This window comes from Homalodisca vitripennis, chromosome 5 (assembly GCF_021130785.1).
Source record: "Homalodisca vitripennis isolate AUS2020 chromosome 5, UT_GWSS_2.1, whole genome shotgun sequence".
Classification (NCBI taxonomy): domain Eukaryota; kingdom Metazoa; phylum Arthropoda; class Insecta; order Hemiptera; family Cicadellidae; genus Homalodisca; species Homalodisca vitripennis.
Window position 1 is genome coordinate 125,446,913 of NC_060211.1, and position 13,470 is coordinate 125,460,382.

General features: G+C 30.6%; 1 protein-coding gene across 1 annotated transcript; it reads left to right on the forward strand.

Moving 5' to 3' along the window:
* Nucleotides 1-783: 783 nt before the first annotated feature.
* Nucleotides 784-12,981, forward strand: LOC124362828 (neuronal membrane glycoprotein M6-a). The gene is made up of 6 exons (XM_046817663.1): nucleotides 784-1,073; nucleotides 1,597-1,756; nucleotides 3,229-3,388; nucleotides 5,242-5,392; nucleotides 5,722-5,870; nucleotides 8,369-12,981. Exons 1-6 carry the CDS (start codon nucleotides 905-907, stop codon nucleotides 8,495-8,497), a joined length of 918 nt encoding a protein of 305 aa, XP_046673619.1. The 5' UTR covers nucleotides 784-904; the 3' UTR covers nucleotides 8,498-12,981.
* Nucleotides 12,982-13,470: the final 489 nt, after the last annotated feature.

The following is a 13,470-nucleotide window of genomic DNA, read 5'->3' on the forward strand; positions in this document are numbered from 1 at the left end:
CAATAAAGCAATGTTTGATATTTATACAGGACAAAAATCTCTTATAATGCTTGCTTTTAATTATGTGGCCACCTACTCTCTCTAGTTCAGTTCATCGCCTGATCATATCCCAACCATTCTGCTGATAATGGTAAAAATATTTCCTGTCACCAGTGTGCACGATTTGGGTATTTTATTAGACATGTTTGTCTTTGGTAAGTTTGGATCCTTTCTATTTTTTTTTTTTTTTTTTTTTTTTTTTTTTTTTTTTTTTTTTTTTTTCAGGATTAAATATTGGCTGTTGTTAAATTATTAGGCAAGAGAGTAGGTGTTTTTATGAGTGGTTAGATTTCAAGGAGTTCATACTTGTTGGTTTGATGTCCAGAGTCTTATCATTTATGAATGAATTTGAAAGGCTTATCTTCTAATTTTGTATTTGTTATTTAATTATTAACATTATTAATAACACGGGTTCCAAAATTATACTGTTATGATATTTCATTTGTAATGAATAATAGTCTTGATTTGATGGCAAAGATTTTATTTCATGAACACGACGTACCTCATGTTTGTACTATCAGAGCTTATGTGATTGTGTAAAAGCCACCTTTATGCATTGTGACTGTCTGAATTATGTTTTGTGTATTCTCATACAACATCCATGCTTCTGTGCAGTCTTATTGTGGTCTCTCTGCTATAGCTGTGGGCTTATTATTTACTAAATTAGGATTTATGGTAAACCATTCTTCTTCTTAATTTATCCTATTTTCATTTAGCTCACAGCATGCTAGAGTAATAATTTAATTACATGTTTCTTGTGTGTATAGACTGGAACATGGCTATTTTCTGCAGTCTTTTTCGATGTGAATAAAATAAAATCAGGATTGGCAGTGTTATCTTGGAACAGTCATATCACAACAGCATTATGGGTAGATCAAGAAGGGCCAGCTCAGTTGAAGAAGTGGAAATGGTAGAGCCGTCCGTAACAGCTCCGTTGCGCCGATCCAGATATGGACTCTCTCATGAAAGCATTGGAAGATTTTCTGAACATTCTTTACATCGTCCATACCGAATACAAGATTACAGGTCTTGTGGTAAGTTTAGGTGTAATAGTGTCTATTCTGTCAATGGATTTATGTAAGCAACTTTGGGCCCCCAGCATATCAAACATAGCTTTTTTTGTTACAAAATCAATTTTGTTCAATTAAAAATAATGAGTTTGTAGCCATTTTTTATACAAAGCAAAGAAACTAGTTGGTTTATATTATTTAGATCAGTATCAATATGTGGAGTTATGAAAAAAATTGTTTAAAGTAATCTTATCAATTTAAACTGTAACTTATAAAAGGTATTACTATTAACTCATACCTGAGAGGAATCTTCCATTCATATCATCTTTCAACTGCCCCACCTCCCTTCCCTTTTACTAATAAAACTAGGGGATTGATATTAAACTAAGAGCTATACATTTGTCTGTAAAGGTCTCATTAGGCCATACTAGGCAATATCCAAACATCTCTGTCAATGTAATCGTACCAACTCTATATCACATTTTGCTATGCTGTACCCGTACATAAATAGAAGTAAGATTGCAAGTCTGAAGGTCTGTTGTTGCAGGAGCCAGGTGTGATGACTGTCTCACACGAATCCCCTACGCTACTCTCATCGCCACCATCATGTGTGTGTCTGGGGTCGGCATATTCTGCGGGACCATGCATAGAGGAGTCACACTCACTACACTTATGCTGGATGAAGTTTTCCATATGAGACTTGGATGGTAGGGTTACAAATTTACTATAAAAATAATAATAATAATAGTGCTATAATCCAGCTATTAAATTAAACAATGTTTTTGCAATATTTGACCAGTTAGGTATCTAATAATAGTTACCAAAACATTTACCTTTTTCTAAGTGTTTTATGTAGACAACATAGTTATTTGATCAAGTTTCATGATGTCTCATGTTGTAGGTTGCTTTTAATTTATGCATTTTATTGCCAAGCTACTGTAAGTTGTATTTCCAAAGTGAACAAATAATTTATTGTGGATGTTTAAACCTGTGTAACATATTCATTTTGCATTGATATTGTGAAAATGCAACATTAACATTATATAATTCAAAAGACTTGTAAGATTTTATAACAGTCTTTAAATGTATAGTAAAAGTTAGATCATAACTTTTTTCTTTTATGTATAATACTTAATATTTGCTAAAGATTTACAGTTATGGTATTTTTTTTTCTAAACCCGTTTATTTAATTGTCTGGATATTGTTTTACTCTGTGCTCAAGAGCAGTTGCAGATAAGATTGAAAATAAGAAGTGTTGTTACTATAAAAGCTACTTTCACACTAAAATGTAAACGAATTGAAATGAGTGGTTAAAATAATTAAACCTAAATGGTTGCGCTGTCGTAAAACAATGTTTACAGAATAGTTGATTACATTTAACACACTCAACTAATATAACTTTAGAGACCAAAGTGAGATCTTTTAATACTTTAGAGAGCAATGGGGTATAGCCCGGAGGGATTTTCGAAATAAGAATAAGCCTATATGCATACCAGGGACATGAAGAATGCCCATTTAAAATTTCAGTACATTTAGTTGAATAGTTTATGCGTGAAAGCAAAGCAAACAGTCATATTGGCGTAATTTGTTTGCAAAGTATGCAGTGGTACAGTTATATCTATGTTTATGTAATATGAAAGTAAACTGGAGATACAAATGAAAAAGCAAAGGAAAACATAATCCAAACTTGACCTTTACAGTAGATTGTCCATGCCAAATAGCCAAGATACAAAATTACAATTGAGTAATTTAAATTATATGTAAGTTTTTATTTTTTAACTAATGTGGGCAGGGCAAACATAATACAGACACATTTCTATATGTTATGTTGGTTTGCACATAACTAACGAAATATCTTGTTTATGACGCAGGCTGGAACCAGTTGAGATGCTGTTTGTGATCCTGTGTAGAACCAATCCTCTAACGAAACATCTTGTTTATGGCGCAGGCTGGAACCAGTTGAGATGCTGTTTGTGATCCTGTGTAGAACCAATCCTCAAACGAATTATCTTGTTTATGACGCAGGCTGGAACCAGTTGAGATGCTGTTTGTGATCCTGTGTAGAACCAATCCTCTAACGAAACATCTTGTTTATGACGCAGGCTGGAACCAGTTGAGATGCTGTTTGTGATCCTGGGTAGAACCAATCCTCTAACGAAACATCTTGTTTATGACACAGGCTGGAACCAGTTGAGATGCTGTTTGTGATCCTGGGTGGTTGTATGGCAGCACTGGGTCTCATGATACTGTTTGTGGGGTTCCTGGCTACTGGTGCCACTCGTCACAAAGTGTACAGGGCTTGGACTGCTCGAGTCAGTGGCAGGATCTCCTGTGCTGTGGTACAAAGCTTTTACATCATCCTTATAGAAAATATATGGCAGAGAGAAACTGTGTAACTGCTTTTGGGTATATCCTTTCCTGCCTCATCGTTTATGCAAATTGAATTTCTTAATGACATAACTCTTTGGGAACAAACTTTCAATATATTAGAAGTTAAGTAATAAATGGTTACATTTATTATGTAACACATTTTAATAAATTGGTTTTGAAAATCTGTAGGTAAATAACAAAACTGAGAAAAAATGGTAACTTGTAAACGACATGAAACTTGTATGGTTAGTGTTCATTTTCAAGCATCACTGCCTTTTTATGTGTGAAAAATAGCTAAGTAGTAAACATACAGTCACTAAAATGTGTTATGGTCTTACTTTGTATATGATAAACCGTAGCAGCAAACCAAATAGATAGATTTTGTAAATAATATTTGATTAGTTCATATTTCCTTTCTATGGTTCATGTACCATCACATATTTGCTGTGTCTATGTAAAGGCAACATTTTCTTGATGGTAAAGAAAACAAACAAACAAAAAACAGATGATTCAAAACTTGTTTATTTGTAAGTAACAGTGTGCAGACGCTTTTAGGAAAATCAATGTCACTGTTGATACTTACTGAGAGTAATGTCCAGTTAATAGAAATTAGATAGCTTGGAAACAATATAAGCTGCAATCAGAAAATTTAAATTAAAAGTGTACTAAAATAATAAATACAGGTAAGGGTCATACCTCAATATTTTCTTAATAAGACGCCTTGTCTTGTTCAGGCCAAATTAAAAAGGATAGAAAATAGATACCACACGTCCACCTTTGTATGAGATATGATTTATTTTTATGAATTATGTATTTTCCTAAAAAAATTGTGTTAACTCATTGTGAATGACATGGATTATGTATTTACAAATGTTAAAGGTATCCTCTCTCTACGCTTTTTGTCATATTTGATGTTTGTCATATTACAAATTTTCAAACATTAGAATAAAATATAACTGCTAACCTATCCTGGTGGTTGTTTTCCCGGCTCTGGATTTTTTCCTGGAAATAAGTTTACTCATAACAGGCTTTCTATTCTTTGATAATTAGGATATCTATCTTAACATTTTCTTCATCTTTTCTTATCAGATACCAATCAGTTAATAATTTTTTTTTTACCAAGGCTTTTTGTTTTTGCTACTAATATTAGAAGAAATCTAATGTGTGAGCTGTGTGACATATTTGTTATTTATAACGTCATTTTGCCAATGCAACCTCATTTTTTCGTTACTCTTGTAGTTTTGCAATACTATCTACATCTATTATTTTCAAAATAGATTACCTTATAGATAAAACTGTTGTTTATTGTGTTATACCACCAAAACCGTCATTCAGAAAAATATGTCACTTTATGTTGTTGGCAGACCCATTCAATTTATACATCCTTAATACTCAATAGTGAGTAGAATGTCTTTGTTAGTGGTTAACTGATCTTACATATTGCCAATTATCAAGAAATCAGTCATTTAGGGTGTGTATGGCTCAAATTCATATTGTTATATCCATAACTTCATTTTCTTGTTGTGCATAATTACTTACTATAAAATCTAATCAGTTCCAAATTTTTTAGATATTGAAGATCCGCATATTGGCTGCTTTAAAGAATCTTGTTTGAGATTCTCTGAGGAAGCTATGTATGTACTAAAGTTAATTGAAATGAGATGATCCCTTGGAAAATAAATTGTACCTTTCATTTATAGATCAATATTTTAAAATTGGTAAAAATGTATAAATACATGCGTTATGTTTTGTTAAAAATGTATAAATACATGAATTATGTTTTGTTAAAATGTTTAAATACATGAGTTATGTTTTGTTACAGTTTCTTGGCATAACCTACATCCTCCAGTTGGTTTGGCTGCTCATTTTTTGCTTCCTTCTCATAGTCACTGTGACCTTCACCATGTTCTGGGCCCTCTGCTCCTCCCATAGGGTGCAGGAGGAGCATCAGTGCATAGACTTCACACAGTTTGGTTAGTTGTGCTTCTTTTTATTTTTTCATATTCAAATTTTCCACTTTTTTAATGCTTATTATTTACTATATTCACTCTATTCTTTGAGTACAGTATTCACAGAAAAATATTTTGATAATAACTCAGTAGGTACGTAATTATGAGCTGTAATATGAATTACGAGCAGTAAATTGGTTTTCATAAACCTTGAAATCACCAATGTTTCAATTATCTGTATAATTTTTGTACCTGAACTTTTTCATTTTTGTATTTGTCTTCAAAAATATTACATCAATTTAAATATTTATACAAATAATCTAGTATACATTGTGTTTGTTTGTTTGTTGCAGATTTTATATTTCCACACAACACACGAGTGGAAGATATGAAAGTTTGTGAAGCTCATGAAATTAAACTCTTTTGCAAAGACTACGTAGAAAAAGCAGAAGTGATGTTTATATTTTCTACAATTGCTGGTTTCATAGTTATTTTGAGTCTGGTAAGATAATTATTGGATTCTTATATAACAATATTTTGTCTCTCATGACATTTTATGTTCAATAATTGAGCATTGAATTAACTTCAGAAGTTAACCCTGGAACTGGCCATCATTTTTCCCAAAATGGCAGGCACTTTTTGGTGATTTTGTAAGGGTTTTGTATTTTAATCACTTCTCATCTATTTTTTAAGATACAAACATTTTAAAAACATCAATATCTTTAGAAATAAATGTCGTTTCCCAAACAAATATTAAATATTGAATCATTTCAGTGTATTTTTATATTTTTACTGATTAACATAAAAATCTTAGTAAAGAATAAATTTTTCTCAAATGTATAGCACCCTCTCAGGTAATATGAAATTTTTTATAATAATTCTAAAATATACAAAAGTTTGCTTATATATCTGAATTACAAATTACAAAAAAAATATGTAGGTAAAAGAAGTTTATTGGTACTTTTGAATAATATGTCTATAAAAACTACAAAATCTGAAAAAAGTTTGTATAGCACTATTATGTATACCATTGTGACATTTTGGAATCTATTGGATGAACAAATATTTTTTTCTAAGTGATAAATATATGTAGAAGAGAAAAGTATGATATTTATAGAATTTTACATTGTATAAGATATTTTTTATATGGCATAACTTTTTTTAACATTTTTACTAAAGTCAAAATTGTGAAATAAATGCCTAACATTTTTAGCTAACAATTTTCTTTTCATCTAGAAATTATTTATATTGATAGTACATTTATTGAAGTTTACAAAAAATGTACACCAATGTATTTTTATCTCTATTATTTTTTTGTTAAAAAATTAAAACAAGCGATGGTCATAGAAATAAAACGCTAATACCTTCAGAAAAAGTAAAAAAAAATTACTGTCTAAAATACATGAATATGCTTTTATAATAAATACATTAATGTTTTAACACTCATTATATAAATAACTATAAATTGTCTACAAAATAATAAAACACTGAACCTACGTGAACATAGGCTTACTTTCAGTTTCACAAAAATCAAACCTTTTCACTAAAACTTAACCTAACCTCTACATTTTTCACTTCACTAATTTAAAAAAAAAAAAACACTAAACAAACTTTTATTTATACACACTAAATAACGAAAAGTCTAAAATATCCAAATAAATAGTAAGCAATACACTAATACCGGCAATGGCGTAATAACAACAGAGAAATCAACATGGCAACCAAGCGATGCGTTGTTCTTATCTACTGGCTGAGTCGGTGATTGTACAACAGAACAAAAATAAAATACTAGTTCATAGTCTTTGTTGACAATACTGTTGCTTAGAGCAATTCGTCTTCATTGTCTTGATATGATTTTCACTATTTCCAGACAACGATAAAGTAACAAAAATAATAAAATTTAATGAAGCTATTTTCGACGCATTAGGCATTTTGGGATTTTACAAAACATGAGCTTTTCAAACGCAAATTTTATAAACATTTATTTTTCTACTGGCTATTGAAAGGATGTTTCTGAAAGCCAAGAATACACCGTTTTCAATGACGACACTTACGATCGTGTAGAACGAAAAATCACGATAGGGAATTTTGACAAACATACGGTAATTTTAGCGTGTTCGGAAATTACGCAAACAAACGGCAATCGGAAATATGAAAATCCAAGTTTAGAATTTTATAATTAAATATTTAACGTAATTATAGGACGTTTTATGATATAATATGAAACCTTGGATCTTTATCTTTAGATTTACGTATGTTTTATGTTAAACAAAGTAAAAATAGGCTTGCTGTGAGAGATCATATTACGATATAGTTAATACGTCGAAAATAGCTTAGTGACATTTTGAAATTGTAGTTAATCGCTTAAAGCCAGTTGCAGGGTTAAAGGGTTTATAATAACTATATTTGTCAGCTGCGTGGTGATTACTGGCCAATTGTTTGGATGGAGAACAACGCAGTCTGAATGCAGCGAGTTTTTCCTACTGTTGAGATTGTGTAATGTCAGCCAAGTATACGTTAATCTCTTGCAGATCCCTCAAATAGAATGTTGAGCTGTGGATCTTGCAAAAGATATTACCAGACCTGTGAGAGAGGTGCAACCCTATTAAGGTTTGGAATTAGAAGGTGTGATTTGTGCTTCCTTTGAGGTCTGGTGGCTTGTTAGGAGGTTCATTCTGCCAAGATCTCTCTTTAATCTGCAATAGGATGGTATTATCTCAATGTAGTGAAATGTAATAACAGCACCAATCACAGCCCTTTTATTCAACCTTGTTCCAACTTCTGTTAGCTCCCTGACTATATATTGGTTAGTTGGACTAATTTATTGTTCTAAAATGCAAACTATTGTAGAATGTCATAAATAGGCTGTTTTCCAGTAAGGCTAACAAATTTGTATTAAATTGAAAATATGTTGAAAAATTTGTTTTTTAGTAAATGTTGATTGTGTAATTTTCTTCAATATAGCCTATTGCAGTTGCTAAGTTTGATTGTTTTTTACAGATACATTACATGATGAGTCTGGCAGCCAACTACGCACATATACGAGACCACGAGAAACTGCAGGAGCTACAAGAGTTGCAATACCTGTCTGATCCGGATGGTTTCACTTCCTCAAAAGATCGCTTCTAGGACAGGGCACAAGAAATCTTCAAAGGAGAAACACTTAGAGCTTCACGACAGTCTGTAATCTAGTTAGTTCCTCTACCTTCAGCAAGTTAAAACATTTCACAAAATCCATTGCATCGTTTTGAAAAAGTAGCGTTTCAACTTTTAGAAAATTTAGTTTTTTTTTTGTTTCGTGTTTATAACAGTATAAAGTTAACTTATTGTTCATTGTTAATGTTTTATTCTTATGTTTTCTATACTTTTATCTTTGATCCCGTAGACAACAATTTCAAAACCCTAATTCGTATCTTTCTATTAATTCTCATATTTAATAATTTTCTGTTCCAATTCAGATACTAAAACTATTAACAAGTTTTGAAATATCCTTTTTGCGTATTTATTAAGCATTTCATAAATTTTATATGTTTATTCTTTACTAATATTTTAAAATAAGAATATTGTATACTTTAGACCTTTATTCTTTTTAATTTATGCTAATGTGCTTGTTTCAGCTTGAATTTAATTAGCACTATAGTTGTTTTAACACTACATTTAATTATTAGTGAATTCAATTCAGTAATAACTAAACCAAATTTTATAATACATCATTAGTCAAATTAAGTATTTATAACATGTTTTATTTATTTATCGCATGCTACTTTTCTTTGTTTAACTTGCTGAGCTCAAACTACCTACAAAGTATGTAATGCTACTAATTATCCACTTGTAGTACATACCAGTAATGTGAATCCAGTCTTCTTTGATTATTTTGTGAAAGTACAATATGTTCCTGTTCTTGCAATTTACATTCCATTGTTGTACCTATTATAATTGATAGAATAACTTGGTATATTTTACTTTAAATCTGTATAAATTGTAACCATACAACGAAGCAATAAGTGTTCTTGATGAAGGTTTCTTGTGCTTTAAATGAGTTCCCAGTAGTGTCACTATTGATAAATTATAGTCTATAATGTTCTGGTCTGGGTATCAGTACATCGGGTAACATTTTAGTGATAAGAACCAAACACTTCAATTTAAGAGTCCATGACATTTTTGTAAGGAACTGTTAGTAGAAATAATGTTTGAAACAATTAGCTTCATCATCCACTGAATAGACTAAAATAACTGTTAAAGGTGTAAAACACACTGATTGTATATCACGATAATGGTATTATAAATATTAGTATACAGTTTTTTTTTACTATTATTGTTTAATAACAATAATAATGTACAACAAATCAATGTCATGTAGAGAATTTATCAGCTACAAGTTAGTGACTACAAACTGTAGCTCTAAGCATGAAATACTACTTTCGATTGAACACAAGCCTAAACTAGTTTTAAGGCAATTGTGTTGGTTTTTAATGTTGTTAACTAAAAATATATTGTCTTGTTAGATACATGTCCGTCCTAAATGCTGTTGTAATATTGTATTTGTTTTTTAGATATCTGAAGCAATGTTTGTTACACAGGAGACGTATGATAAAATATTTGAATGTTACGTAATGTCAATTTATATTTTATTTTCAGTTAGTTCATCTATATAGTAAATACCATTGTTAAGAGCATTATTAGCTCTTAGTCAAGTGTTGTTATAGTGGTAATGGCAATATTTAAAAATGTTATTGTTTGTTGGTATCAATTTTTAGTACCATATATACTTAAATATAAAAAATATGAGAAGATTTAATCTACTTTACGTTGAGAATGGTTATTCAATTTGTGTGTAACATATTTTTGATTTATATAATGAGGTGAGCATTGTAATATTTTATTACTTTATAAAGGGTGACCCGGTAAGAATGCTGGATTTGAACACCTTCGTATCTTTTCTGTTTTTTGTTAGAAAGTTCAAAATCTCCAGTGATATTATCGGTAATAGGTCCCATTTTCAGACATGAATTCGCTACAGACACAGATCAATGTCAATAGTTAAAGTTCATTTTAAATAAGGAGAATGTTTTGCTAAAATAGTGTAAGATCCACACGCTTCACCAAATGAGTCATCTGTTTGATTATTGATTATGAAATTTGAAAAAATTGTGTGGGATATAAAAAAAACCATGCATACTCAGGAATGTCAGTCTCTTGAACATATTGGAACCGTACGTGGTAGTGTAAAGGACAACTCAAATACATCATTTCGTCTGTGTAGTCATGAGTTTTGCTTAACTCTGAGCCATTTGCAAAGTATTTTGTAAAAAGGTCTTTACGTGTTCCCTTACAAGATTCAACTCACACAAGAGATCCTGTTAAAACGGCTTGATTTTGTAAATTGGATACTTAAAAATCAAGATGAAAATTACATGTTTTTTTTTTTTTTTTCATTAATATTTTTCTTTAGTAATGAAGCCCATTTTCACCTCATTGGTTAAACAAATAAGCAAAACTGTCAAATTTGGTGGAGTGAAAATCCTAGATTCATTAAATAAAACACATTGTATCCCTCAGGACAGATTGGTGTGGGTATTTGGCTAATGGAGTCATTGGCCAATTATTTCTTTGAGCACGTAGCCCAATCCACCCTGACTGTAATTGGTAAACGTTACCAGCCAATGATGAATTCTTTGGCCCCAGTTCAAGAGGATGAATGTGGAAAAATTGTTTAAGCAGGACGGTGCAACCTGTCATACTGTCTGAGATACAATTGATTTGCTCCACAAACGGTTCCCAGGAAGTGCAATTTCAAAAAACTGTGATCATACCTAGCCTGCAATATCATGTGATTTACCACCTTGTAGTTTCTTTTCTCTAGGGTTATTTGAAGTCGCTGGTACATGTCAGTAGTCCACAGACTAATCAAGCCCTCAAGTGTATCATGTTGTTAATGATATTCAGATGCAAGTGTGTGATGATGTGACAGAAAACATTGTCAGAAGAGTTAGAGCTGTCAGCAGGCTGCAGGTCGGCACTTATCAGATATAATATTCAAAAATAAATGGAAATATTGTGCATTAAGATCCATATTTCGTTTTGTAGATTTGAATTAAAAATATTAGGCTCGATTACATTTGAAATCCGGCGTTATTGTTGGGGCACTCTATATGTTATCTATACAGACAATTACAGCTTTTAGTCAACCTATAAGTATTAAGGCAAAAAAAGTATTTTTCTGTATTTATTTTGTTTCTGACAAAAATGAAATTTAGTTCTTTTAGAAGAAACTGCATTTGTACTTTTCATATTTTAAGGGGAAGTAATTTGGATACTAACTTATATCAATCCATTTGTTACGCTTGATTTTATATATACTTAGTACAATACAAAGCATAAAGCATATGTTTCCCCATTTATTATCAGATCTGGGAAAGGCTGGAACTGTTGCATTACAACATTATTTATTTTATATCAGTTAGACTGTTGTATATGAGAAAAATTGGAGTAGATTTTATGGAACTAATTCTCTAAACTGGTTTTGGGGTTTTTTTAATGAGGATCAAATAGTGCCTTTATCAGTGAAACGAACATGTTTTAATTTTATAATAAATCAAAGTATTCCTACTACTTAAATAAGTTTTCTCTTAGAAAATGCTTTAAAGTAGTATGTTATGTGTAACTTATGCTTGATCTCTTGCAAAGTTGTAGTTTTTCTATTTTAGTTTTAAGAATTCAATGAAGAAGTAATATATATGTTTTAGTTGTTTATATTATGCTTTATTTTAAATTAAGTGTAGTAACTTTCATAATTTGTACCACCTCAATATTACTATTTCATTTTATTGTGTGAAGTGACTTTATTAACTAAATAATATTTTGTATTGAATTTACACTGTTAAATCACATTTCAAATATTATCCACTGAGTTTTTAAGCAACACACTGATTACAAAGCCAAAATGTATACAGTATTATTTAATAGTTGTTATTTCAATGCACAGTTATTATATATTTTATATCTAGAATAATATGTTCACTCTTTTCTAAACAATGTCAGTTTTATTTTAAAATGTTGTTGGAAACCTTTAGTTTCTACTAATGGAAAATAAGTGCAATAATTATATTGTGACTATCAAAATAATTTTAAACACAATGGTTTTTATTATAATGTTCTGCCTATGTAGAAAAAAGCTTTTATAGTTGAATATATTGGATGCCTTTGATGCTGTTAAATGTCACTACTGATAATTTTGTAAAATTGAGAAAACCTGTCATGAAGACTCCGTAATTAAGATTTAAGTTGAGACTGATGTTTTGATTTACAAGACCATTGATGTGATACCATAATGTTCGTTAATACGAAACTGTGTTCAAACATGTTAGTGTTTAGTATTTCTCATTGCTAAGTATTTTATAAATCACATTCTTATGTCTATTGCTCAGTATTTTAAAAACAGTAAGGTTCTTTGTAACAGCACAATATTTTTATAAACTGATTTCATTCTGTTTTTGATAGAAAGTGCCTTTTATATATTAGCTGCTTCTTGATTCTCTTTTTATCTGATTGTTTACATAATAGTTATGTTATAGAATAGTTATTCTTTGAAATAAATATAGATTTTATAAATATTTGATTTTTATTTACTTTTCATGGTTTTTCAGAACCATTTTCCTAAGCTCAATGTTATATTGATGGGGAGGGGAAGTTCCCTGCTTAGGGATGCAGATGATGTTGGAGTTCCTTAATATTTTGTGCATTACAAGAGATTTAGTGCTATGGTTCATTAGGGGACTATAATGAGTTATTGCTATTGGTAACCAACAGATGATCGGTTTGGATGTCAATAATGGATGTAAAATTTTCAGATATGGTATATAACCCCTTCACGGTGTGTGACATAACAATACGTTCATAGCCATTGTGTAACAGTGTGCTACTGACATAATAATTACACATCATTATATTGTTGCTGTTTTATTCTGTTATCTGCTGTAATATTGGGCCAGAAACTTTTCTATGACAATCAAGTGTTGCTCAAGTAGTTCTGGTGTTTCCTATATGTATACTCTTCCTTGGTCCCTCGTCATTACTGTTTTTTCTTTTTGAGGAGAAAGTGT

Coding starts and splice junctions, on each gene's coding strand:
- LOC124362828 (XM_046817663.1), top strand. CDS start 905: ATGGGTAGATCAAGAAGGGCCAGCTCAGTTGAAGAAGTGGAAATGGTA. Junction 1,074..1,596: donor ACAAGATTACAGGTCTTGTG/GTAAGTTTAGGT, acceptor CTGTTGTTGCAG/GAGCCAGGTGTGATGACTGT. Junction 3,389..5,241: donor GCAGGATCTCCTGTGCTGTG/GTACAAAGCTTT, acceptor GTTTTGTTACAG/TTTCTTGGCATAACCTACAT.